This window comes from Pongo abelii, chromosome 12 (assembly GCF_028885655.2).
Source record: "Pongo abelii isolate AG06213 chromosome 12, NHGRI_mPonAbe1-v2.0_pri, whole genome shotgun sequence".
NCBI lineage: Eukaryota > Metazoa > Chordata > Mammalia > Primates > Hominidae > Pongo > Pongo abelii.
Window position 1 is genome coordinate 89,764,555 of NC_071997.2, and position 27,868 is coordinate 89,792,422.

Here is a 27,868-nt window from a genome sequence, read left to right on the forward strand (position 1 = left end):
GATGAGAAAATAAAGAAGGTGGTGTGAGTTATTTGGGTGCAAAACGATATTCTAGAAAGAAGTGCTCAGCTAAAACTGTGCTAGATAAATAACTAAAAAAAAAGAAGGAGAGAGAAAAATGAAAGAAAAAAAAAGAGCGTCAGAGAGGAAAGGCGAGGGTCTCAGTGGGGAATTCGGCTTCCTATCTGTCTGGGTTTTGATTTTGAGTTGCACCAGAGGAGTCTTTATGTCTGGAATGCTGAGAAAACCAGCCCAGGCCAGGAGGGCTGTGAGGGCAGGATTTGGAGGCATTTAGTTTCTTAAACTCTATAGTCTGGGTTCTGGTGTCAGGGGCCTGAGCCATTTTCCTCCTCCCCTCCCTCCCAGCTCCCACTTCCTCCAAACTTCCTAAGAATGCTGAGTCCTGCAGAAAGGCAGCCTTCTCCATCCTCCACACCCGGGCAGATTTCTCTTTCCTCACACATGCACGCCCAGGCCCAGCGCCCCAGCCCCTCACCCCCAGGATAACTGTTAGAGTCTCTCACACACGGCTGTCATCATTAACACCCCGAGATTCCCGAGGGTGAGGACACTGAGGCCGGTGTCCACATCTGCCAAATTCCTCCCATAGCTGCGTGCGAACTGAGTATGTTCCTAAGATGCCTAAGGAGTTCAGCACGGGGCTCGGGGTCCACTGCGACACTGCGCGGACAGCGGCTGCTCGGCTGGGCCTCAGGTGGGGAGGGCTTGCGGTCCTGCCCTGAGCCCGGGCTCCGCAGCTCGGCGCCTGCACCGCTCCCCTCGCCGAGCCCGCGGCGGAGTCTGCCGGCCGCACGCAGCAGGTCTGGGGCTCACCTTGAATCGGGACCTGCGGGGACCGCCGTGCGACTTCCCGCTGGGTGAGCGCCGCAGTCCTGAGTGGCCGGGCAGTCATTCCCCTTTTCCAGATGGGAAAGCCAAATCTTGAGCCCAGCGCCAGCACCGTGTTCTCAGGCGCTGAGACTTCCAACCCGCGATCTCCCCACTGCAGTATTTCTGGGGACCTTCCCTGGGGTTCCCCTCGGGGCGTAGAGGGAAGGAACGTCTGGGGACAAGCGCCCAGGAAGGGTCTGGATTCTTTGTCCTCCGCCGGGAGCAGGCCCCACCGCAGGCGCCAGTGTGTGGGGCGCCCCAGGGACGGTGGCGGGGACCGAGCCCCTGCCCCGCGGAGAAGCAGGGGGCGCGGGACGCCGTTCCCCAGTGCTGCGGCCGCCGCGCTCGCCAGGGCCTGGGGTGGCGCGGAAGGCGGCGGGCTCAGACCAAAGTCCACCAGGGGCCAAAGTCCGCGGGCCCCAAGCCCCCACCACGGGGTCGCGGGGGTTTGCTCCGCCTCGTGAGCTTGGGATTCTGGTTAAAAAGGCGGCTGGGCGGAGCCGCGGGCCTCCGACGGCGGGAGGACGGCGCTGCGAGGAGGCGCCCGGAACAGTCATGGAGCGCCGCGTGGGAGTGAGGGCCTGGGTGGAGGAGAACCGGGGCTCCTTCCAGCCCCCGGTCTGCAACAAGCTCATGTGAGTCCAGCACCCCCATGGCCTCCCCTTGCCCTCGCCTCCTCCCTCTCCTCCATCTGCGCCCTCACCTTCCAGCTCCCAAAATGGACCCAGAAGCCTGCAGAAGGGCCGCTTCAATCTCTTGGTTCTTGGGGGAAGATGGAGACAGGCAGTTCCGGTTCCACCACATCGGTCTGTTCCTCTTTCTGTGGCTGTGGCTTTGACTTCTGAAGAAGGCCGAGCTGGTTCTGAGGCTGTAGGAGATGAGATGACAGGGTGCACCCTTCCTTCCAGGGCTGAGAAACAATTCTCCAACCCCAAGTGACACTGTGCATTTTGGGAAAACCCAAAAGTGTGGGGAGGGTGGTTTTCAAGGCAGAAGTGCACTAGAATGTAGGCCTGGGGCAGCCAAATCCTACACCCCAACCTTGTCCCAGAGGCCACAGGCAAACGGGAAGGTAGAGAATCCGCTCCTCTGGGAAGATCTTGATGTCTTGCTTTTTCCAGGGCCCCTCTATGCAGGTGTGCACGAACACACACACACACACACACACACACACACACACCACCAGACCCCCCCTAGGCCACCTCTGCCAGTAGCCTCTGCCTGCAGCACCCAACAGGGTTGGCCATCCAGCTGCCATCTTTCTCAGGCAGACCTCTCAGGCCCTCCCCTGTGGTACGGTCACCTCCCTCATCCTCCCAGTTCCATCGCCGGGCCTCACATGCCGGCTAGATCAAGCTTTACATTCCCCATTTTTGCTGTGTCCACAGGACATGGTCAGTAGGGTGGCACCTTAAAGCAAACAGCAGGCCCAGGACTATGCCAAGTGTTTTTACATCATCTCATCTCATTCTCACAGTAGCGCCGTGAGGGGGGATTTTCATATGACACTAACTTTTCTAGTGTCACGGAGCGCCTGTGGGATAGGCTCCAGACTCAACCCATGGAGCAGTTTGACTCCAGAGTCCACGCTCACTCTTGGTCACCATGCAATACCACATGGCCAACAGTCAATATCTCCCCAAAGATCTCTTCTACCACTGTTATTGCCCACCCCCAATCAAAGATGTAGCATCATCTTTGCCTCCTTCCACCACTTCATCCCCATCTGCGGTCACTCCTTCTCAGTCCTCCCATCGCTCCCCCTGAGGTCTCGCGTCCATCTGCCCGGGCCTCTCCCTAGCATTCGGTGGTTTGCTGGCATCATTGGTATTCTTGCTTCTGCTGTACCACACCCACCTCCACCTTCGTCTTCACAAGGCAGTCTCCTTGTGTGTGTGTCTGTGTCCAAATTTCCCTCTTTTAAAAGAACACCAGACATATTGGATCAGGGGCTCACCCTATTCCAGGATGACCTCATCCTAACCTAACTACATCTCAAGGACCCTATTTCCAAATAAGGTCACATTCTGCAGTACTGGGTGTTAGGACTTCAACATATAAATTTTACAGGAGGGGTTACTATTCAGCCCATAATACCCCCAAGCAAGGTGAGAAGCTGCTGAAGAGTTCTGGGCAGACGAGGGGCAGGTCTGGTTTATGCATTCTGACTGGTGGGGGTTGAAAGAGTTCTTGAGTGGAGTTGTTTAAGAATTGTCTGTATGTACCTAAATTACATCTCAGTGAGGTTGATTTTAAAAAACAACTTTCAAGCCGGGCACAGTGGCTCACGCCTGTTAATCCCAGCACTTTGGGAGGCTGAGGCGGGTGGATCATTTGGAGTCAGGAGTTCAAGACCAAGACCAGACTGGCCAACATGGTGAAACCCCATCTCTACTAAAAATACAAAAATTACCTGGGCGTGGTGGCACACGCCTGTAGTCCCAGCTACTCAGGAGGCAGAGGCAGGAGAATTGCTTGAACCCGGGAGGTAGAGGTTGCAGTGAGCTGAAGTCGTGCCACTGCATTCCAGCCTGGGTGGCAAGCAAGACTCTATCTCAAAAAATAAATAAATAAATAAACTTTCCAGGTTCCCAGGCACCCCTTAGGCCAAGACCAGACTCCACGGCTGGTCCACCCTCCTGGTACAGCCTTCTCAACATCATTCCCCAAGCTCACCCCCAGTGCTTCTAATCTCAGAGCCTCTGCACCCAGCTCTCCCGTGCACACCCTTCCCCAGTCAAGTTCCTCGCAGCTTCCCTCCCCTCCTTGAAGCTCTATGTAGCTTTAAGTTCTTTAAGCATGGACTGTTCATGACAGCCTCCTCCTGCCCTGCGACCTCATCCACCTTTCCAAACATCAGGTCGACACGTGTGTTTCTGGCTTATTGGGCCCAGCCTCCCAAAAGGGAAGGAAAAGGAAAGAGACTGGCTCTTCCATCTTGTCTCCATGCCTCCCAGCTGGGCTGGAAAGCAGCCCACAGGACAGGACACTCAGAAAGGACCTGCCAGTCTAGTTTGGGAGCTCAGACCTCCCCCATAGCCCCTCCCCTGCCATCCACACCATCATCATCCATGCAGGCAGCCTCTAGGCTGCTGTGCCCTGTGTGTACAAATGGTCCCAGACCCAGCGCCTCCCCTTCCCAGAGGAAAGCCCTCGCCCCTGCCCTCTGTAGCAGGGCCACCTGAGAACACCCTGAAGCCCCATCCAGACACATTCTGCTGCTTATTCACCCCCAGTGTCTGCACCCTGAAAGGGGACCCTGCTGTGGGGATGGGGCGGGCTGTTCTCAGGAGGTGCTGAGGTATTTTTCCCATAAAAAGGTAACACCACACCAACAGCAGAAAGACTGAGGAGTTTGGGCACCCTTTTGTTCCAAACAGCTGACTAGATGCCCCACAGACCCAGCGCCAGCATAGGAGTCAAGGAGCCTGGGACCTGGCTCAGGTTCAGTCATTCCCTGGCTTTGTGACCGTCTCTTGGCTGGCTAAATCGGCTGTAAAATGAGAGGGTTATATTGAGTTTATTTATTTATTTATTTAAGACAGAGTCTCCCCTTGTTACCCAGGCTGGAGTGCAGTAGCGCAATCTCAGCTCACTGCAACCTCACCTCTCAGGTTCAAGCGATTCTTGTGCCTCAGCCTCCCAGCTAGCTGGGTTTACAGGTGCCCACCATCAGGCCTGGCTAATTTTTGTATTTTTAGTAGAGACAGCGTTTCACCACGTTGGCCAGGCTAGTGGCCTCAAGCAATACATCCGCCTCTGCCTCTCAAAGTGCTGGGATTACAGGCATGAGCCACCATGCCTGGCCGGGTTTATTTATTTTATCAAATACTTAAATAGTGCTTACTATATGCTAGGCACCATTCTGAGAGCTTCCAAACATTAATTCATGTATTCTGTTTAAATTCTGTGAGGTAAGAACTGTTCTTCTACTTTACAGATAAGGTTAGTAACATGCCCCAGGGCCTGTGCTTGTAAACACATGCCACACTGACTTGATACCGCCTGAGGCCCCTGCTAGATGTCACGGTCTCCTGCATCCACTGAGCCATGCCTCCAGCCAGGGGAGAGTGCAGGGTCCTATAGTCAGACAGCATGGGTGAGTGGCAGTTCAAGGTCATTTTGCCCCTACACTGCCCCATCCTGGGAAGGGGCCTCCAATTTGCTACTCTCCTGTAATTCGAGATCTTGATCCTGTGAGCCTGGTTGATGAAGCCATAGATTCATTCATCGTCATTCCCCTTGTTGGGTCAGACGATGTGGGGGGACACACAAACAGGGACAGACAGACACACAGACACAATCCCAGACACATAGACACTTAGATGCACGCAGCCATGAACTGGGGATGAGAGTTGGGGGACAGGGACGGTGAGGCCAAAACAGCCCTGCTCCTCTCCCAGGGGCCCTCAGGCTCCCTCCTGGCCCCCACAGGACCCCTGCTCTTTTCACTCCTAGGAGATGGTTTAGAACATCTCCCCCACTTTGCGCGTTGCAGGCACCAGGAGCAGCTCAAAGTCATGTTTGTCGGAGGCCCCAACACCAGGAAGGACTATCACATCGAAGAGGGTGAAGAGGTAGGTTTGACTGGTCTCCCTGGATCTAGGCCTGCGGGCAAGGAGCCTGGCCCTGGGGGGAGGGGGCACTTCCCACTCGAGGCCCAGAGATGATGGACTGGAGAGGGGTGGACATGTGGCTGATGAATGGAGTGGGCACAGCTGAAATCATAGGGCACGACTGCTGCCTCCAAGCTGGTGGTCAGGCAGTGACGCCTCCAGAGCTAGCACCTCTGCTGGGGGAGCCCCAGGAAACAGCCCACGCCCTGCGGGTGAGAGAGGTTTTAGCCGTGGGGCATCCTCCCCCTGGATATAGGGGTTGGCCATGTGCGGGGGGATGTCCTGGTCCCCTCCCCACAAACTTGACAGATTCAACTGGTCTCCAAAATGAGATCCTCCCCCGCAGACAGGAGCAAAGTGCAGAAACACCGTGGGTGAGGGCTGGGCTGAGTGGGTGGCAGAGGGAGCTCGAGGGGCTGAGGGAGGAGGAGCTAGTGGCTGAGGGGTAGGCATGGTAGGGGGTGCCTGGAGCTGAAGGAGGAGTTGGGGCAGGGTGGCCCTTCCTTAACTAGAGGCTGCAAAACCCATTCGTGGCTTGTGGCTGGGGCAGGTGGGAGGGGGAATTTGCCTTGAATCACCTTTTGCACCTTGAAGTTTGGACTGTGCTTCTCTACTACCTACCCCAAAATAAATAAACAAAAGCAAAATTTAAAGAGAAAGGCGTGTCCCCTTAAGGAGAGACACAGAATCTCCTCTGGTGGAAAAGGATCAGTAGAAGGGCTCCCCATCCTCTCAGGGAGCCTCATTCTGGGGGTTCAAGATCCAGAGTCCAGCTTGATCAACAGCCTCTGTCCCCACTGAGGGCATCCGGGCCGCAGCCAGGGACTGTGGTGAGCATGGGAGAATCACTTGTTCAACAAATATTTGCTGAGCACCTCATGTGTGCACTGGGACACCCAAGGCTGTGTGGAGAAACCACGGGCCCTGGGCCAGCAGAACCAGCCAAACCCTCACCTCTCACGCTCCAGGGGCCCTGCACCTCTCCTGGCCACCACCTTCTCACAAACACACCTCACTGGAGACCGTTTCCTTGCTGGAAAAAGTCAATAGGAAAATCTAAAACTATACTGAGGAGGTGGGTAGACCTGGCGCGGCTATGGCATGGGAGGCACAGCTGGCTGCGGAGTCTTCCAGAGGCTTCTGCCTTCTCTGTTGGCCCTGGTCTCAGCACCCGCCTCTCCTGTCTCCCTCTGTCTTTGCTTCCCTTCTCACCCCCTGCTGCCTCTGCCCCATGCCCCATCCCATGGTTTCTGCAAGCTCAGGTGCCTGAGTGTCCCCTGAGGGGCCTGGCCAGCAGCCCATGTCCTGACTCAGATGGAAGCTGAGTGATTGAGTGATAAGGAGGGCTGGCCAGCGCAGGTGTCCTCACTCTGGAGGGATGCCCAGGTGTCTGGGAGGAATCTGGCTGGAGGTGGGCTTGTGACAGGGCTTGGTCCCACCCTGCTGAGGTTTTGGTGGCAGGGTGGTGCAGCACTTGGGCAGCCTCAGGGCTTAGGGTCGGCCTCCTCTCTGTCCCTGCCTATCCTCACCCAGCTGGAGCCTGGGGAGACTCCAGGCTGTGCTGTGGAAGTGGCGTAACTCAGGGTCCAGGCTCCTCCTGAATAGTGAGAAAAGGGGAGTTGCTCAGACCTGGGTTCAAATCACACCTCTTACCAAACCACACTTTCCTCCTCACTGAGCTCTGCCTCTGCAATAGCGGTCAGGGTACCTCCAGCTCCCTGGCCCGGCTCCCCACTCCCCAGCGCCACCTACCACCTATACTCCACCTACCTCACTCCTTTCTTGGATCGTGCAGGTGCAGGGGGGCCAGAGGCAGATGAACTTGCATTGGGGGAATTCTCTGCCGCTTATTAACCCCGGGATCTTGGACAGGGTACATCATGTCACCTCTCCAAGCCTGTTTCCATAAGTACATGGGGACAACAGCCCCTGTCTGGTGGAAGAATTCAATGTACATAGAGTATGTGCACAGAGCCTGGTGCAGAGTTGGTGCTTGATATGCATTGTTCCTCTACACCTCCCGCCCTTTCCGCCTGGCCTGCCCGAAAGGCCTTTCCAGGTCAGAAAGCCAGATTCTATTCATTATCTGCCTGAGCCAGTACAGTTAATCTTCTAGCCAGCCCCAGGCTCCCAAACATCATTTACTTCCAAACTGAGCATAATTCCTTTAGGATTGCCCACAGCTGTTCAGGATTTTCTGCTGTTCAGTGATCTGTACCTCTGCTCCAGGCCAGGCCTGCCCCTCATCACAGGGAAGGCCTCTGAGCAGGGGACAAGAGCGAGAAAATAGAGAAAATATCATATAGCCTGCCCGGTAAGGGTTTAAATCTGGCCCAGAGGGTCACTCCAGACTCCCCTCTCCCAACTTTTCCTTTGTCCCTCCTCCCCTCCCCCACTGTGAAAGGTCCCTAGACACACACACACACACACACACACACACACTCACACACACACAGGCTTCCTCCCAGCTTGGAGAGTTGGGGGAGGAGAGCATACTGAAATGCTCCCTATAAGAGAACCTGGTAGGTTTCTTATTATTTGTATTAAATAATGTTTATGGGGTTTTTGTTTGTTCATGTTTGTGTTTGTTTTTGTTTTTTAGAGATGGGGTCTCTGTCACCCAGGCTGGAGTACAGTGGTGCAATCATAGCTCACTGCAGCCTCAACTTCTGGGGCTCAAGTGATCCTCCCGCCTCAGGCTCCCAAATAGTTAGGACTACAGGCACACATCACCATACTCAGCTAATTTTTTCTAGTTTTTGTAGAGATGGGGTCTCACTATGTTGCCCAGAATGGTCTCCACTCCTGGCCTCAAGTGATCCTCCCATCTCCCAAAGTGCTAGGATTACGGGCATAAGCCTGCACATCCGGCCTATGGGTTGTTTTTAATAAGGAAAGTAAACATTGTTCCTTGTAGAAAATATGAGAAATATAGAAAGAAAAATCCTTACCTCATTCATAATCCCACCACGCAGAGGGCCGCTGTGAACAGGCTGCCTCTGTTATATTTGTATTGCTACAAACTAAAGCCCTGCTGGGTATTGCTTTGAATCTTTAACGTAACTTTAGCATTTTCCATTTTCCCATTTTATTAACAGCTATTCAAAAACGTAGTTTTTAATGGCTGCATAATGTTCCATATTTTGAATCTACCATCAAATATTTACATTTGTCCTATAATTATATTAGCATTACTTTTGTCCTTCTTACGATCATCAATACTAATAGCTAGAGGCTTATTGAGGGCTTACTATGCGCTGAGCACATATGTGTAAAGCATCCCTGGCATCTTCACAGCTACATTTTGAGTAGATAACTGTCATTATGTAGATGAGGAAACCAAGGTACAGAAAGGCTAACTGAATTGACCAAGGGCACATAGCACCCTGGCAGAGCTGAGGGCTTTTAACTATGCACTGCATTAAAAACAGCCTTGAATGTACACCACTAGGCAGGTATGTCTCTGATGAGCTGAGGTCTCATTCCTGAGGTAGAATTACTGAGGTCAAGGTTGTGTGGTGACCAGCTATCTAGATTCACCTAGAACTTTCTCAGTTTTAGCACTAAGGGCCCTGCATCCCAAGAAACCCCACAGTCCCCCCCGGGGTGTGAACTGCCAGGACACTTCACGCCCATGGCCGAGTTGCCCTTCAGAAGGGGGGTGACTATTTGTGCCTAGTGGCAGACTGCAGAGCCACATCTCTCTAGGTCCCTTGAGGTCAGCTTGGTTTCTCTTAGTAGATGCTGTTGATAACATTCCTTCAAATATTTGGCTGAGGCTTTTAACACCCAGGCAATGAGTGACTGGTGGAGAGAAAACTGGTCTGCCTCCTCCTCTTCCTCCCAATTCCATGGGGTGATCTCAGTAAATTAGGGACTTAGGATGGAATCGGAAAAATGCAGTAGGAGCCCCTCCGCCCCACCACCCCCACCCCCAGGAGAGCACAAGAGGCATGTGCTCCCATCCCCCACAGCCCCTAACCCATCCCAGGCTGCCAGCAACCTCCACAGCCCCACCCCTTGCCAAGGTGTCACTCTGGCCAGTGGCTCCAGAGCCACATATGGCCTTGGGTCCAAGCTGCTGCTCCAGCTGGAGAGTAACCAGCTATGTGACCTTAGGCCAGCTGTTTTACCCTCTGAGCCTTGGTTTTCTTTCTTTGTTTTCTGCTGATTGGGGTTAATGATACCTTTAGAGGTTGCTGTGAAGGTTTCTGGCGGAAAAGTGCCTGGCACAGCCCCTGGCACACAGTAAATGGGTGGGGTCCCCTACCTGACTGCTGGGTCATTCAGTTCCCCAGTGAGCATTTCATCCAGCTCCTGCCCACCAGCCAGGCAATCACTGTTGCATCCTGGGTACTCTGGTCATCATTTGCGTGTCTAAGACATGATCCCATGTGTCCCTGGCACTCCATGGCATGCACCGGGGAGACAGGCCTCAGGACAGACGTGACGGAGCTGCCCATCAACTCCGAGGCCTTCAGAAAGTTTCTCAGGTTTCCCAGTCAGAATTCAGGGCCTGGGCAGTGGCCAAGGACCTGGAAGAGAAAGTGGGGAGGGTCCAAGCCTCTCTCCTGTCCCACAGGTATTTTACCAGCTGGAGGGAGACATGGTTCTCCGAGTCCTGGAGCAAGGGAAACACCGGGATGTGGTCATTCGGCAGGGAGAGGTGAGGCCGGATCCCAGCAGGGTGGGGAAGAGAAAGGCGGCCACAGCTGGAATCCGCCCTGTCCACTCATCCTGGCCCTGGCTGAGGTCTTGTCCTCCCTACCTTTTCCTGCTCTCCCACACCTTCCCCTGCCAACCTGCCCCTTCCCCATCCTTCCTCTTCCAGGCTGACCCATCCTCAGCACAGTCCAACATTCCCTCTGGTTCCCTGGTGTAGAGGCTGGGCAGAGAAGAGGGCCCAGGGTAGACAAGCAGTACCCCTTTGCTGCCCGGGGGTCAGCTGGGGATGCCCAGGATGTTGGGGGCGCTAAGGTCTCCATGAGGGATAGCAGCCTCACTGTGCACCTTATCTCTACCACTGCAGATATTCCTCCTGCCTGCCAGGGTGCCCCACTCACCACAGAGGTTTGCCAATACTGTGGGGCTGGTGGTTGAGCGAAGGCGGCTGGAGACCGAGCTAGATGGGCTCAGGTAAATTCTGTCTGGAGGGCTGGGGCAGAGAAAGGGCAAACAGCAGAGGAGCACAGCTCCAAACTGCAGCTGAAGGGATCCTAGATAGACTCAAGAAAGCACGTCCTGGCCACTGAGTGGGCAGGAGGGCTTCGCAGCAGAGGCAGTGGAGATCCTGTCTTTGTTGGCTGATGGTGGAGGGGTAGAGTGGGGTGCATTCTGTTCTCTGTGACCCCCTGGAAGCTCACTCAGTCTGATGACCTTTGGCTGGAATCAGAATCTGTGCTTTCTGCGTGAGGTTGTGAACCTTGAAAATTCAAGACAGGTCTCAGTTAATTTAAAAGTTTATTTTACCAAGGTTGAGGACGTGTGCCCATGACACAGCCTCAGGAGGTCCTGATGACATGTGCCCAAAGTGGTCAGAGCATAGCTTGGCTTTATACATTTTAGGGAGACATGAGACACCAATCAATATATGTAAGATAAACATTGGTTCTGTATGGAAAGGTGAGACAACTCCAAGCAAAGGTGGGAAGACTCAAAGTGGGAAGGGGGCTTCCAGGTCACAGGTAGATAAGAGACAAATGGTTACATTCTTTTGAGTTTCTGATTAGCCTCTCCAAAGGAGGCAATCAGATATGCATTTATGTCAGTGAGCAGAGGGGTAACTTTGCATCCAATGGGGGGCAGGTTTGCCCTAAGCAGTTCCTACCTTGACTTTTCCCTTTAGCCTAGTGATTTTGGGGGCCCAAGATATTTTCCTTTCACATTTCCCCCTTTTCTTTTTAAAATCTTTTGGAGAAAGCATTTTAGAAGAAATTGAGTCTCTGGTCCCAGGTTTTGTCTGATGTCTCATGGCTAGGATGGTTTATTCCTAGACGAGTAGATCCCAAGTTATTAGGGAAGTTCAGTTTTAGAAGGTTGTGAAGTCTCATGTCTTACAAAGAGAAAATATGGGGAGGAAGGGAGAAAAACAACAACCAACAGAAGAGCAATCCTGGAAAATCGATATAGGCCACATCACTCTGAAGTTCACACATCAGTAGGCAAGTATGAAAGTGGCTTAGGTATGTAAATTGGTTGCTGACATTTTCTTCTGAAGTTTAAGTTGTCAGGCTTCAGTTTTCAGGGCTTTAAGAAAGCACAGCTCAGCTTTCAGTGACTCCAAGTTGGGAAAAACAAACCAAAAAAGAAGTAAAAAAATTGAAAACATTATTTTGAAGACTTGTAGTCAAGAAAAATTAGAATTCAGTCCAAATCAGAGAAAAATAATAAAAATTGAAAAACATTAGGCAAGACTAGAATCTAACATCAGGTATACTACAGTTTTCAAAACATAATTTTTCTCTCTCCAGTTTCCCATTTTTACTAAAGACAAATCATGGTAAGACTGATTTGCTTTATTATACTTGGCCTAATTATTTGTATACAATGCAGCAAGAATAATTTTTTTTTTTTTTGAGACAAAGTTTCCCTCCTGTTGCCCAGGCTGGAGTGCAATGGCATGATCTTGGCTCACTGCAACCTCCGCCCCCTGGGTTCAAGTGATTCTCCTGCCTTAGCCTCCTGAGTAGCTGGGATTACAGGCACCCGCCACCACACCCGGCTAATTTTTTGTATTTTTTAGTAGAGATTGGGTTTCACCACGTTGGCCAGGCTAGTCTCGAACTCCTGACCTCAAGTGACCCATCTGCCTCAGCCTCCCAAAGTGCTAGGATTACAGGCATGAGCCACCACACCTGGCCAAGAATAATTATTTTTTACATAGGCTTTTAAATTGGCTTTGATGGAACTTTGTTCCGTAGAAGGAATCTCAGATAAGGCCTTTTTTTAAAGCCAAGCCTAGCCATGGATATGTGCTATTAAATACCTATGAGTTGGGTGATCTTCTTGAGGTTCCAAGGTAAACTTGAGGCTTTTGAGCCTGTCAGAGACAGGGCCTTTACTTACCAGAGGTCAGGAACCCTATACAGGGAAGGTACGAGGCCAGTTTCCCTAAAGGGTTTTTATTGGCTCCATAAACCAAGCTTCATTCCTTAAAGGAAAGCACACCATTCCAGTCAAATCCTTGATAAAATAACTAGTTTCTCCAATTGTGTCCTGTTGCAGAATGAAAACAGATTCTTATTGCACTTATGCACATAACTGTATTGCCATAAGTTAAGAATACTCACAAATAGCTTCCAAATTCTGGAGAAATCAGATAGAGAGAAAAAAATATGTTCCAAATTTTGTTCACGGGAGTATACTAATTTTTTTTTTTTTTTTTTTTTTTGAGACAGAGTCTTGCTCTGTCACCCAGGCTGGAGTGCAGTGGCACAATCTCAGCTCACTGCAACCTCCGCCTCCTGGGTTCACACCATTCTCCTGCCTCAGCCTCCTGAGTAGCTGGGACTACAGGTGCCCGCCACCATGCCCAGCTAACTTTTTTTTTTTTTTGTATTTTTAGTAGAGACAGGGTTTCACCGTATTAGCCAGGATGGTCTCGATCTCCTGACCTCATAATCCACCCTCCTCAGCCTCTCAAAGTGCTGGGATTATAGGCATGAGCCACCGCACCCGGCCGGGAGTATTAAATTGTTAAAAGCTGTCAATAGCACACACAAAAAAGTTTCCTTGACTCTGAAAAAACAAAATAAAACAAAGGATCAGCAACATTTAAAGCAAAAGTAAAAAAGATTACTTTAGTCTTCTATGAGTTCAGTTTACATAGTTTACTCCTGTTCTGCCTGATACTCATGAACATTTCAGCTCTCCGTGAGAGTCCTGAAAGTTTTTCTTCTCTATTCTAATGTCACAATCTCCAAAGTTATCAGAAACCTGCATTTAAGAACACCTGTGTTCGCCGGGTGCTGGCTCATGCCTGTAATCCCAGCACTTTGGGAAGCCGAGGTGGGCGGATCACGAGGTCAAGAGATCGAGACCATCCTGGCCAACATGTTGAAACCCCATCTCTACTAAAAGTACAAAAATTAGCTGGGCATGGTGGTGCGTGCCTGTACTCTGAGCTACTCAGGAGGCTGAGGCAGGAGAATCACTTGAACCTGGGAGGCAGAGGTTGCAGTGAGCCGAGATTGCACCACTGTACTCCAGCCTGGCGACAGAGTGAGACTCCAACTTAAAAAAAAAAAAAAGAACACCTGTGTTCTAGAGCTGATTATAAACCCACCTCCTAAAGAGAAGCAAAAGAGGACAATTTTCTGTGAATGACAAAAAGTTTTAAGGCAGCCATAGTCAAAGACACAGTTGGCAAGAAAATTTGTTACCTCTGTGGCACACAATAATTTAATATAATTATGATTATTACTGATGATGTACACTAAGTTTTATCAGGATTATAGGAGTTTCCCATAATTTTGGAATACATACCAATAATATATTTATACAAATACAGCCTAAAGAAAACCAAACACCATTTCATATTTGGCAATGCTTCCTGTATAATTTTTATACCAAATAAGCCAAACTATGTCATTTTGGGACTTTAGGGAACCCAATATCTTAACAGATTAATTAGGTCAGAAAAAGACATAATTTATCATTTGATTTTGGAAAGGTTGTCAAATATCAAAGGTTTAAAACTCTTGATATCACAATATAGGATCATTCATTTAACCAAAGTAATAACTCAAGGATTTCAAAAAAGGTGAAAACCTTCATTCTTTGAGAAGAGACTTAATGTTCCAGACAATGAGCTCTAATAAAAATAGCATGAAGCTGGGCGCGGTGGCCCACACCTGTAATCTCAGCACTTTGGGAGGCTGAGGTGGGGGGATCACGAGGTCAAGAGTTCAAGACCAGCCTGACCAACATGGTGAAACCCCATTTCTACCAAAAATACAAAAATTAGCCGGGCGTGGTGGTGTGCACCTGTAATCCCAGCTACTCAGGAGGCTGAGGCAGGAGAACAGCTTGAACCCGGGAGGTGGAGGTTGCAGTGAGCCAAGATAGCGCCACTGCACTCCAGCCTGGGTGACAGTGAGACTCTGTCTCAAAAAAAAAATAGCATGAACCCAATTACCTACAGTTTTCAAAATTATATCTTGACCATAAGATATAATTTCCATAAACCTTTCAAACCTTTATTTAGGAGTCAGTTAATGCTTCAATAAAACCGTTTTAATCTGACACAGGGGCCCATGTGCTGGTCTTGCATCAGTGTACCTTTGAGATTAATGACTAATTTATAGAGAAACTGAACTTATTTATTTATTTATTTGAGATGGAATTTTGCTCTTGTTGCCCAGGCTGGAGTGCAATGGCATGATTTCGGCTCACTGCAACCTCCACCTCCTGGGTCCAAGTGATTCTCCTGCCTCAGCCTCCCAAGTAGCTGGGATTACAGACATGCGCCACTATGCCTGGCTAATTTTGTATTTTTAGTACAGACAAGTTTTCACCATGTTGGTCAAGCTGGTCTCGAACTCCTGACCTCACATGATCCACCCACCCCAGCCTCCCAAAGTGCTGGAATTACAGGCGTGAGCCACCACCACACCCAGCAAGAAACTGAACTTATTTTATCTCTCAAAATTGGTCCTTACAATCTCCCATGCCCACCTCTTACATGATAGTCCCTGGGCCTTAAGGAGCTTTAATTTCTGTCCCTGTGTTTCAGGAATGCAGTTTATTTTGATTGGCATCTTCTACTGGGCCTGAAGATGGGGCTTTAATTGCTGTCAGTGTTTAAAGTTTAGCAGGACTTGGTCGGGCACAGTGACTCACGCCTGTAATCCCAGCACTTTGGGAGGCCGAGGTGGGCAAATCATGAGGTCAGAGTTTGAGACCAGCCTGGCCAACATGGTGAAACGCCATCTCTACTAAAAATACAAAAAATTAGCTGGGCGTGGTGACAGGCACCTGTAATCCCAGCTACTCAGAAGGCTGAGGCAGAAGAATTGTTTGAACCCGGGAGGTGGATGGTTGCAGTGAGCCAAGATCATGCCACTGTACTCTAGCCCAGGCAACAGTGCAAGACTCCATGTCAAAAAAAAAAATTAGCAGGACCTGGTGTCCTTTTTAGACCCAGGAGTCAAAGCCCTGTAACTCAATGTCACAAGGACATTAAAAGCACATACAGAGAGATACACAGATGTAATAACCTTAACTTTTGAAAAAATTTAATCTCAGTTTTTTTCCTAAGCAACCCAAAACTTAATAATAATGTGACAACTTGATCATATAAAAGTTTTTGGGTTTTTAAAATAAATCCTCTTATTGTGACTTACACAGACCATTCATGCTATGCTTGGACTTTCTGGTTTGTCCTGAACATCCCTCCTTCTTCAACAACCAGTCATTTAACTCTACAACTAAATTTACCATACAAGAGTCTTTCTCATATGAAATTATTTCTCTTTAAGCTTTCTTACCACAAAAAACCTCTTTGTTTTTATAACTTTCTTTACATCTCTTTTATTTCCTGGTTCCATTTACCTTGTTTTATACATGACCTTTAAATAAGCCTTAAATTAGATAAAATGGTTCACTTTTTTTAAAAGGACACACCTTTTTTTTAGAAAGAATGTTTTCCTACAAATATATTTTTATTGGAAAGTACCCAAATAATGAAATATCTATTATTTAATTTAACTTTAGATTCCAAATTATGACAAGTTTGTCCACAAGTATTTATCCTATTGCATTTACGTAATTATTTTAATCATTTACTTAGATTATTTCTAAAAACTGTGATTGTCATTATTTAAAGTTATGGAACCACCATTGCAAAATTATAACTGAGACAGTGAAAATGATTTGACCTAACTGATTCCATCTTGCTTCTAACCTCCAAGCTCTCCTTGTTCATTTCTGGGTATAGGCTGAACTAACTTTGAGAGGAACTTAGTTTAGTTAATTAGAGCCCCTTTTTATATTTTCAGCGGTGAAACATTGTGTACACAACACATAGATAGACGTCTTAGGCATGCTAATAGAAGTGCATCTTATAGATTCATAACAACTTTTTTTTTCCTATCTTAGATTTTCAGAATCTTTTTTTTCTTTTCTTTTCCTTTTTTTTTTTTTGTGATAAGAGTCTTGCTCTGTCACCCGAGCTGGAGTGCAGTGGCACAATCTTGGCTCACTGTGACTTCTGCCTCTCAGGGTCAAGCGATTCTCCTGCCTCAGCCTCCCAAGTAGCTGGGATTGCAGGCGCCCACAAGCACACCCAGCTAATTTTTTGTATTTTTAGTAGAGACAGGATTTCACCATGTTGGCCAGGCTGGTCTCAAACTCCTGATCTCAGGTGATCGACTCACCTCGGCCTCCCAAAGTGCTGGGATTACAGGTGTGAGCCACCATGCCCAGCCAGACTTTCAGATTGTTGATAACCTGTTTTACAACCACAGGCAGTTGTCAGCTAAATAGTCTTAAAGTTGCATACTCAAGGAAACAACTCACTGGACACAGTGGCTCACGCCTGTAATCACAGCACTTTGGGAGGCGGAGGTAGGCGGATCATGAGGTCAGGGGTTCAATAGCAACCTGGCCAAGATAGTGAAACCCCGTCTCTACTAAAAATACAAAAAAATTAGCCAGGCGTAGTGGCAGGCACCTGCAATCCCAGCTATTCAGGAGGCTGAGGCAGAGAATTGCTTGAACCCAAGAGGCAGAAGTTGCTGTGAGCCAAGATCACGCCACTGCACTCCAGCCTGAGTGACAGAGTGAGACTCCATCTCAAAAAAAAAAAAGGAAACAACTCAGGTGAAAAATCAAAGAGCAAAATTTCCATCATAAGGTACAGAGAGAAGTCTGATGGTGCTAGAGGGAGATTAAAGATGGATGCTGGCTGGGCGTGGTGGCTCATGCCTATAATCCCAGCACTTTGGGAGGCAGAGGCAGGCGGATCATCTGAGGTCGGGAGTTTGAGACCAGCCTGACCAACATGGAGAAACCCCATCTCTACTAAAAATGCAAAATTAGCCAAGCGTGGTGGCACATACCTGTAATCCCAGATACTAGGGAAGCTGAGCAGGAGAATCACTTGAACCCGGGAGGCAGAGGTTGTAGTGAGTCGAGATCATACCATTGCATTCCAACCTGGGCAACAAGAGTGAAACTCTGTCTCAAAAAAAAAAAAAAAGATGGATGCCAAGTCAAACATAAAATTACAGAAATCTATCATAGGATTGTATAAGGATACCAATTTTATTTAGATAGGGACCACCTATCTTTTAACTGGATCTCTGAGCTCTGGGAAAACCCCACACTGAATCCTGGGTCTCCAAAAAGGGAGAATTATTATGAGCTTAGACCACGTGATGCTTTTAAAGTGCACTTAAAAAAAAGTTTTTTTTAAACAAAGACATTTCTAAGTATCTAAACCACACTCTTCCACACTTGATCTTAGCCAAAGGCCCAGAAGCGATAAAACCACACTCTTCCTTAAAAACTCAAGAGTCAGGTAACCTCAGTTACAATAACTATTTTAGTAAAAAAAAAAAAAAAAACAGATAACACAATATAAAAGTAAGCAGTTTAACAGCTGAGACCAATTTATCTTTTTATATTCTTGGGTTTCCATAAGGAAAAACAGATTTCTCCCCCAAAAGGAGTCTAATGTCTTCTTCATTTTCTTTAAGAAACCCCAGGCTACTATAAACTATTTTGGGTCCCTCATGCAGCAGAGGGTGCAGGAGAAAGGAGAGACAGCAGAAGTAAATGAAGAAAACAGAGTTCAGTCAACTGAGAAGAAACAAACTTTTGCTCAAAAAAAAAAAAAACAAGGTCCTAGGAGAAAAACAAAAACAAAAGCATGAAGGTTAAATACACACACACACCCCTTGGATGTTAGCTTTTAATTAAGCTGACTTTTAACCATTGAGCTCCTTTAAAAAAATCTTTTTAAATCTCATTACCGTATTTCAGCTGGAAAAAAATGCTGCTGTTTCAGAAGTACAGCCATTGCTCTTTCAGTTTTGCCTGGCTAGCAAAAGGTGGCCTTGTTATGTAAATCAAGCCCCTTAGCAGTCAAAATAAAAAATCTTTCATCTTTTTTTTTTTCTCATTTTGCTGGCCTTTTTTCTCCCCCCACCAGACCACCTTTTTTTTTTTTTTTTTTTTTTCCATGACCGAGTCTTGCTCTGTCACCCAGGCTGAAGTGTAGTGGTGCAATCTCAGCTCACTGCAGCCTCTGCCTCCCAGGTTCAAGCAATTCTGCCTCAGCCTCCTGAATAGCTGGGATTACAGGTGCGCGCCACTGCGCCCAGCTAATTTTTGTATTTTTAGTAGAGACGGGGTTTCACCATGTTGGTCAGGCTGGTCTGGAACTCCTGACTTCATGATCTGCCCACCTTGGCCTCCCAAAGTGCTGGGATTACAGGTGTGAGCCACTGTGCCCGGCCCTTTTCGTGTGTGTGTTGGTAGGGAGGGACGGGGAATTTAGCCACTCCAGAGGCCTTGTTTCCTATAATTTGGAACTTCTTTAGGATTTTATCAAGTCAGGTAGAGCTGATCAAACCCAATGGGAAAAAGACTGAAACAACAACAAAACAGAAACAAACAGCAACAACAACAAACAGTGAAGCAAAACAAACAATCACACAGCTTCTATGATCACTGAGCGCTCTAATGGGAAGGAGAAATTAAGAGCGGCTGATTGTTAACTTTAGCCAAAACAAACCTCCAATTCAGCTACTTACCTAGGGATGGGTCTCAGGCTCAAGACAGCTCTCTAGCATCCTAGAAGCAGGAAAAAAACCTCCTTTTCCCTATTGAAAGCATGCTCAAATTCCATAAAGGAGTTACCTGCCTTCCATTGTCATGGAAGCAGGAAAACTTGCCTTCCTTGTTGGAAACAAGTAAAACTCCAGAAAAAAAAGGGAGTTGTACAGCAAAATAAACTTTAGATCTCGACCAAATTTGGGGAGATCAGGGATTCTCTAGAGGGGGTGCTCCCAGACCTCAGCAAATTGTCCTATTGGTTTGAGCCATAAAGTTAGCTCACGCCGGTACCAAGCACCCTTAGGAGATTTGTCTAAGGTCAGGGGCACCTCCACTCAGAATCCCTCTGTGGTTATCAAAATGTCAACTCCAAAAATTTGAGATAGGTCTCAGTTAATTTAGCAAGTTTATTTTGCCAAGGTTGAGGACGCACGCTCGTGACACAGCCTCAGGAGGTCCTGTTGACATGTGCCCAAGAGAGTCAGAGCACGGCTTGGTTTTATACATTTTAGGGGGACAAGAGACATCGATTAACATATGTAAGATGAACATTGGTTTGGTCTGGAAAGGCAGGACAACTCAAAGCAAAAGCAGGATGACTCAAAGCAGGGAGGGGGCTTCTAGGTCATAGGTAGAAAAGAGACAAATGGTTGCATTCTTTTGAGTTTCCAATTAGTCTCTCCAGAGGAGGCAATCAGATATGCATTTATCTCAGTGAGCAGAGGGGCACTTTGAATAGAATGCGGGGCAGGTAGCCGGGCGCGGCGGCGCACGCTTGTGATCCCAGCACTTCGGGAGGCCGAGGGGGGTGGATCACGAGGTCAGGAGATCGAGAGAGACCATCCTGGCTAACACGGTGAAACCCCGACTCCACTAAAACTACGAAGCCGGGAGTGGTGGCAGGCGCCTGTATTCCCAGCTACTCGGGAGGCTGGGGAAGGAGAAGGGCATGAACCCAGGAGACAGAGCTTGCAGTGAGCCAAGATCGCACCAGTGCACTCCAGCCTGGGCAACAGAATGAGACTCCGTCTCAAAAAAAAAAAAAAGAATAGGGGGCAGGTTTGCCTTGAGCCCTAAGCAGTTCTCAGCTTGACATTTCCCTTTAGTTTAGTGATTTCAGGGGCCCAAGATATTTTCGTTTCACAAGGTCTTCTGGGAGGGGTGGGATGTGGAAAGCGGGCCAGAGGGGTTCCAAAGCCACACCCACCTCCCCCAGTGCAGCCAGAACTGCTGCTTCCCCCGCAGAATTTAGAGTCACGGTCAGTGCCTCCTTCGGCTTGTTTCTCTACCCCAGCTCATTCCACAACACACACTGACATCTGGATGGCACTTGCTATGTGCCAGATGCCTGGCTAAGGCCTTTGCATGTATTTATTCATTGAATCTTCCCAACGATCCTATGGGGGAGGTGCTGTTATCATTACAAAGAAGTTAAAGTTGCTAAAGTGTTACTTGCTAGATCTGGCATTATAGAGAAATATGGAGTTAGGGCCAGGACAGTATAGAGAGGAGTGGGAGTCAACACCAAAGAGGGGAAGAACATAGGCCCCGCTGTCAGCATTCTGATTCCATGGCCTGGGTTCTCATTTGGTTCTGATCAGTCACCCAATTCTTTTCCTCTGAAAGAAGGAAGCAACCTATTGCTCAGGGAAATAAATTTTCCAAAAGCTCAACAGTGTTTTGTTTGGCTGGGTTTGTTTCTTTTTTTTTTTTTTTGATACAGGGGCTCACTCTATCTATCACCCACACTGGAATGCAGTGGCGTGATCATTGTTTGTTGTATTTTTTAACTAAAAAAAATTCAAGTTTCCCATCAGGTCACCAGGATCAGGATACTTTGGCCCACATCTTTTGTTATAATAGGCATTTTTTAAATACTTGTTGTTTTTCTGATTATCAAAGTCATACACATTCATTCTCAAAATCTGGAAAAGTACAGGAATGCAAAGTGAACAAAATTAAAATTACTTGTTACTAAAAGGATAAATTTGATGGTATGTGAATTATATCTCAAGAAAACAAAATAATAAAAAAGGGAAAACAAAAAAAAATTGTCATGTCACCAATGAAACCTAATGAAACCTAAACTTCCATCTTGTCTTATTTCTATGCATACCTATATCTTTTTTTACTTAAAAGAAACTCATGAGTATTTCTTCTTTTTTTTTTGAGACGGAGTCTTGCTCTGTCACCCAGGCTGGAGTGCAGTGGTACAATCTCGGCTCACTGCAACCTCCGCCTCCCGGGTTCAAGCTATTCTCCTGCCTCAGCCTCCTGAGTAGCTGGGATTACAGACATGCACCACCATGTCTGGCTAATTTTTGTATTTTTAGTAGAGACGAGGTTTCACCATGTTGGCCAGGCTGGTCTCGAACTGCCAACCTCAGGTGATCCACCCACCTCGGCCTCCCAAAGTGCTGGGATTACAGGTGTGAGCCACCACATTCAGCCGAGTATTTCTTACGCTATTAAATCTTTTCAAAAAACACAATGGCTGCATAATCATTTACTGTGTAACAGTCTGTTGTAGAGACAGACACGTGGTCTTATCTTCCAGAAAAAATTTGTCACAAGGGACTTTAATATAGGGAGTCTGATGGAGAGGATGGTGTCCTCAATATCATTTTACAGCAAATTCAATAACACATTTCATCTGGCTGCTTTTGACCTTTAATAAAAGCCAGGGACTCAACATTAAAATGCCACTCCAAAGGCAGTTCCCGGAGGGCACTGCCATCCAGTTATGAAGCTTTCCGGTGGCCAGCTCCATCCCAGGATAGGATTTAGGCTGCCAGGTGGGTGGATGCACTGTGTGTCTGTAAAGCATGTCCCATCAGCAGGACCACATCTCTTTTAAGAGCAGACAGAGCTGGCCTGGGCCCAGGAGCTGGGCTTGGGCATTAGGCATTCAGTTACCAGGCGTTCCTGGCACCCACCATGTGCAGCACACACAGGGGCCTGGGGCCCATCCCAGCCTGCCAGGTGCTCCTCAGGCCGGGGGAGGAGCTCAGTGAGCCAGGCTGGGGGCTGGGGTGGGCTTTAGGGGTCTACGGAAGGCTATATGTACATGTACATCAGCTTTACCCCAGAAAAGAGGTCCAAAGCTTTGCTCCAACTCTCAAAGGCAATCATGACCCTGAAAGGAGAAGAACCCCTAAACTGGGGGACATCTTCTGCGTGTTGGCTTCTTTTTTTTCTTTTTTTAACTTATTTATTTACTTTTGAGACACAGTCTTGTTCTGTCACCCAGGCCGGAATGCGGCGGTGCAATCTCGGCTCACTGCAACCTCTGCTTCCTGGTTCAAGCAATTCTCCTGCCTCGGCCTCCCAAGTAGCTGGGATTACAGGCCCCTGCCACCATGCCTGGCTATTTTTTTTTTTTCTATCTTTTGTTATGCCTGGCTATTTTTTGTATTTATTTATTATTTTTTTTTTTTTAGTAGAGACAGGGTTCCACCATGTTGGCCAGGCTGGTCTTGAACTCCTGACCTCAAATGATCTACCCATCTCAGCCTTTCAAAGTGCTGGGATTACAGGCGTGAGCCACTGCGCCCGGCCATGTTGGTTTCTTAAGTGTCCGTGCACTCAGGCCTAGAGCACTGCAGGCCAGCAGAGCGTCCAGCCACTAGCCCTGGTTTCAGGCTCAGCCTCAGCTTCCTCTTTGGGAAAAACAAAAGAACTGCGATTAGATGCTCTCTAAGTTTCTAAGATTGTCTTGAGACTGGCCTGCTTCCGCCACTTACAGGCTGTGTAATCCTTGCCAAATTGCTCAGCTTCTGTGAGTCTCAGAGTTCTATCTGCTTTGTCTAGTTTTGGGAACTAGTTTGGGTCTAGTTTTGGGAACCGGAGAGAGCCGTGTGAATTCTGGGGATAGCAGCCCTCTCAGGGGGCGCACGTGTGCTTCTGAAGAGCAAGGTGTTAAGTGACCAGTGACCACCAGGGTGTGTAACAGGGGTGGAGCAGACAGCAGGGCTCTGCAGGGACTTCCACAAGCAGAGCCAGGCCTGAGTGGGGCTGCCCTGAAGCCACCCAGATGGGGACAGCAGGGTTGCCTGTCCTCTGCTCTGGCAGGTACTATGTGGGCGACACCATGGACGTTCTGTTTGAGAAGTGGTTCTACTGCAAGGACCTCAGCACGCAGTTGGCCCCCATCATCCAGGAGTGAGCCCCCAGCCCAGCCCCTGCCTCTTGCTTTCCTGGGGCTCTGCATCAGCACCTGATGGCCTGGGAGGAAGTCTCCCCTCCCAGGGTGGGGATCCTGGCCCAGAGAGCCCACTGCCAGGCTGGGGGGAGGAGGGAGCAGCAGCCCCGCTGGGAGGGAAAGGATGGCAGACACACAGCTGTGTGAGAGCCCCATGAGTGTGTGTGGGCACCTGCACCTGACTGTGAGTGTGGTGTATGTGTGTGTCGCTGGCCACTCCAATGGGAGTGCTCACCACTCCTGCTCCTCCCTGTTCGTCCCTGCAGGTTCTTCAGCTCTGAGCAGTACAGAACAGGAAAGCCCATCCCTGGTGAGGCCGCTGGAAACTGCCCTTCTCCTTCCCTCCCTCCCCTTCCAAAATAGGATGGGTTTTGGTCCAGGGGACTGGGGAGTCTCTTTTTGAATACTCTGCCCAGTCCTCAAGATACTGAGAAGATGGCAGCCAATGGTACCGCCCCCCCCCCCCCCCGCCCCCACATGGCTGCTTGATCATTGAGCTGGATCCAGAGCCTGTTCTGGCAATTGAGACCTGGGGCCCCTGGGAACTGGGCCTACTGGGGCTGGGTGGGCTGGGTCCTGAGGACACCGACTATAGTCATGCTGTGGGTGCAGACCAGCTGCTCAAGGAGCCACCATTCCCTCTGAGCACACGATCCATCATGGAGCCCATGTCCCTGGATGCCTGGCTGGACAGCCACCGCAGGGAGCTGCAGGCAGGCACACCACTCAGCCTGTTTGGGGACACCTATGAGACCCAGGTAATGCAGTCCTGGGGCATCCAAGGCATCCTCCCAGCAGCCCTGGAAAATGGGAACCAGTCTGTCTCTCACTGCCTCTCTCTCTCTCTCTTTCGCACATACACTCACACAAACACACACACACACACACACACCCCATTTCAGAGGTTGTAGACATGAGCATAGGCCTTTGTGCTCCCTCCCTGACGCAGAGGGCGATGGCTTTGCTCTGAGTGAAGTCTGTGGAGGCTACATGGTCCCAAGCAATTTTAAGATCTGAATTCACTTTCAGAGTTGGAGGTTCCCCCACTCACTGGCAGCTTCCTGAGGGTCTGCAGTTTTCCCCTCGCTAGGAATTCCTGAGCCTTCAGCCAGTCACAGCCTTGGAAGCCAAAAGGGAGAGAGTTGTTTGGGAATGAGGGTTGGGTGGAGAGAGGGATTCAAACAAGGCTGACTTTCTTTCATTCCACATTTATTAAATGCCTGTTATGTTTCAGGCTTTAGTGAGAGAGTAGGATAGAGTTGCTACCTTAAAGAATGTATAGTTTGTTAAAGAGATGGACAAGTTAATCAACAATTGCCACAATCATGTGATAAAGTATCAGATAGAAAAGCTATGGGAAGCTATAGAAGGATAAAGGAGGAACCCAGGCTGAAAGGGAAGTCAGGGAAGGCTTCCTGGAGGAGGTGACGTGCACATTGCATTTTAAAGCTAGTGTAGGAGTCTGTAAAAGAAAGAAAGGGAGATGGAGAGAGCATTCTAGGTGAGGGAGAAGCATGAGCATGAGCTGTTTCAGGCTTGAAACAGCCTGGCACTGGGAGCAGCTGAAGTTGGCCAGAGGCAGGGCTGGGGGGTGGGGGTACAAGTGTGACTGGTGGACTGTGGAGCAGCAGGCAGGGCCCAGGTCCTGGTAGGTCTGCTAGGCTAGGCAAGGTGGGAGGACTTGTCCTAAAGACAACAGCCCTCCACCAAAGTATTGAAGCAGGGGAGTGACAGGCCAGAGTGGTGTTTCTGTACCATGTGTGGGGACGAGGCTGGGAGGGCAAGAGTGGTGCAGGGAGACCTGTGTTCACCTGTGCTTTACGGCTTGCCACTGGCACGTCCCGTGGGCTTTGAATGAGTCAGTCTGTGCAGGGGTGCTCATGGCCACAGGCTTCCCGTAGAGGCCTGGCCTGCTGCTCTTGGGTACCAGGGACGTCCTGAGCTTACACAGGGCTGTGAGAACATGCGCACATGTCACAGCAGTACCACTCAGCCCTGCACCCCACCTCTGCGATACCCTGCTCTTACCTGCTTCAGTTTACATTAATGAATATGCACCCTCTCCAGGGCATCAGGAGCATGGCCCTGCATAGTAGCTGTGTGCTTCCAGGCTGGTGCATGTCAGAGAGCCCTCAGCCTCATCCTCCTTGTCCCCTCCTCCTCCTGAGGCCAAACTCATAACCTCTCTCGGAGAAAGGGAGGTGGCACCCTCTGGGAAGCTGATGTAAATGCGTCCCTCGTGTGCCCTGGTGAGCATGCTTTCACATAAGCACACATCAGAGGGACCACGGGTGCACTGCATGTGAAAGGCAGGCATGTGTGATCCCAAATACCTGTTGCAGCGGCGGGCACAGGGAGGCCTGCAGCCCAGGCAGCCCTCCTCTCCAAGTCCTGGTCTCTGCTCAGCACATGGTGATGGGGCTGTTTTATGGGCCCCAACCCTGCTCCAAGCAGGCCTGGTGTCTGGGGGCCAGGTTCAAGACCATCTCCCATATGGGGCAAGAAGCACCAGAAGTTTCTGTTTCACCTCCCACCAGGTGATCGCCTATGGGCAAGGCAGCAGCAAAGGCCTGAGACAGAATGTGGACGTGTGGCTGTGGCAGCTGGCAAGTGGGGCCCAGGGACAGGGTTGCAGAACCCCCTGCCAGAGGGCATCAGCCCGCTCCTGGGCCCTGGGCTCCCACACGGGGCCCACTCTTGGGGCCTTGGGGCCCAGGCAGACTCAGACATTCACCCAGGTGATGAGGCCCAAAAGTCTCCATTTGATTCTCCTGCTCCTCTTCTCCAGGAGGGCTCCTCGGTGGTGACAATGGGGGGACGGCGCCTGAGCCTGGCCCCTGATGACAGCCTCCTGGTGCTAGCTGGGACCTCGTGAGTACGCGGGGAGGGCTTTCCCTGGGATCCTCAGGGTCCAGCTCTGTGTGACCCCTGCTCATCTGTGTGTCCACAGGTATGCCTGGGAGCGAACACAAGGCTCTGTGGCCCTGTCTGTGACCCAGGACCCTGCCTGCAAGAAGCCCCTGGGGTGACCCTCTAGCCATGGCCTGAAGCAGCCACAGGTGTGCCAAGCACCCTCGAGTGCCATCCCTGCCAAACAACTCTCCCAGCCCCCACTACCTCTCTGTGTACTGCCGCTGTGTCCCCCACAGACCTGGACATTGTTGTCACCCACCCTCCTGCCCTTCTCAGCCCAGATGCCACGCCCCTGGGCAGGCAGCAGCTCCCCATCTTCTCTGGCAGCCTCAGCCCACTGCCTTGCCAGTCTTGCCAGGTGGTCTACCCCCAGCCCCGCTCCTGCCCATTCCTCTGTCCCTGCAGACTCAGTGCGGCACTTCCACACCAAGAAGGCCCTCAATAAAGGCTTCCTGAGGAACGCACACCTGGGAGTCTGCCGCAGGCTGTCATTGCTGGCCTTCCCATGTGCCCCCCAGGACCATGTGGTGTGTCTGGGGCATCAGGGCATGAGGTGACCATGGACGTGTTGGAGGGTCTGTTATTGGGCATCCCTGTTTGTGGATGGGCATTCTTCACTGTGTGTGTGACTTGATCCACGCATGCTCCATGCCTGGTCCTGGGAGCACAGCTGATGTCATCTCTCCACTTCCTTCTCTGTTCTCATTTATTCTTTTTACTTTTTTTTTTTTTTGAAACAGGATCTCACTCTGTCACCCAGGCTGGAGTGCAGTGGTGTGATCAGAGCTCACTGCAGCATTGACCCTCCTGGCTCAAGTGATTCTCCCACCTCAGCCTTCTGAGTAGCTGGGACTACAGGCATGCACCACCACACCCTGTTAATTTTTTTTTCTTTTTTGTAGAGATGGGGGTTTCGCCATGTTGCCCAGTCTGTCTTTTTACATAACTTTAAAACACTAGCATCTGTTGAGTTTTTTTCCAATAACAGAAGTCATCTGTGCTAACTATAGAAAACCCAGAAATACACAAAACCCCCCCACCCAGAGCTAACCACTGTTAATACCTAAAGACTATGATCAGCCTGGAGAGGGGCATGAAGTTGCACCAGGAGCTCAGCAGTGTTGGTGGGGGTGTCTGGCCTTGTGCCCCTTCCCTCCCCTGTCATGCACAGGTGCCCTGTTCAAAGACTCCAGAGGGCCCCCTGAGCCTGCTATGGGCATCTAGGGATGCTGGAGGCCTCAGAGGCACCAGTGGGCAGAGACAAGAATGTGGAACCTGCAGCGGGCACGGCTCAGTTTCCTGGGACTTCCGTGAGAAGTCAATGAGGGCATGTACCTGAGAGTGACAGATCTAGACAGAACAGGTCCCTGCATGGACTGAAAGCTTCCTCTAGAAAAGAACACTTGAGCCCTGTCTCCCTCATCCCCAGCCCAGTGGCTCACTGCCTTCCTACACTCCACTGGGAGCA

General features: G+C 49.7%; 1 protein-coding gene across 5 annotated transcripts; it reads left to right on the forward strand.

Moving 5' to 3' along the window:
* Positions 1–1,345: 1,345 nt before the first annotated feature.
* Positions 1,346–26,866, forward strand: HAAO (3-hydroxyanthranilate 3,4-dioxygenase). Of its 5 annotated transcripts, XM_024242233.3 has the most exons (10): positions 1,346–1,526; positions 5,390–5,468; positions 10,090–10,173; positions 10,537–10,643; positions 23,358–23,447; positions 23,754–23,797; positions 24,100–24,245; positions 26,025–26,093; positions 26,276–26,358; positions 26,438–26,866. In XM_024242233.3, the coding sequence occupies exons 1-10, from the start codon at positions 1,447–1,449 to the stop codon at positions 26,514–26,516; spliced, it is 861 nt and encodes a 286-aa protein (XP_024098001.1). In that variant the 5' UTR covers positions 1,346–1,446; the 3' UTR covers positions 26,517–26,866. The 5 variants fall into 5 exon arrangements, with proteins under 5 accessions (XP_024098001.1, XP_024098002.1, XP_024098003.1 ...); XM_024242234.3 differs by lacking the exon at positions 26,025–26,093; XM_024242235.3 differs by lacking the exon at positions 23,358–23,447.
* Positions 26,867–27,868: the final 1,002 nt, after the last annotated feature.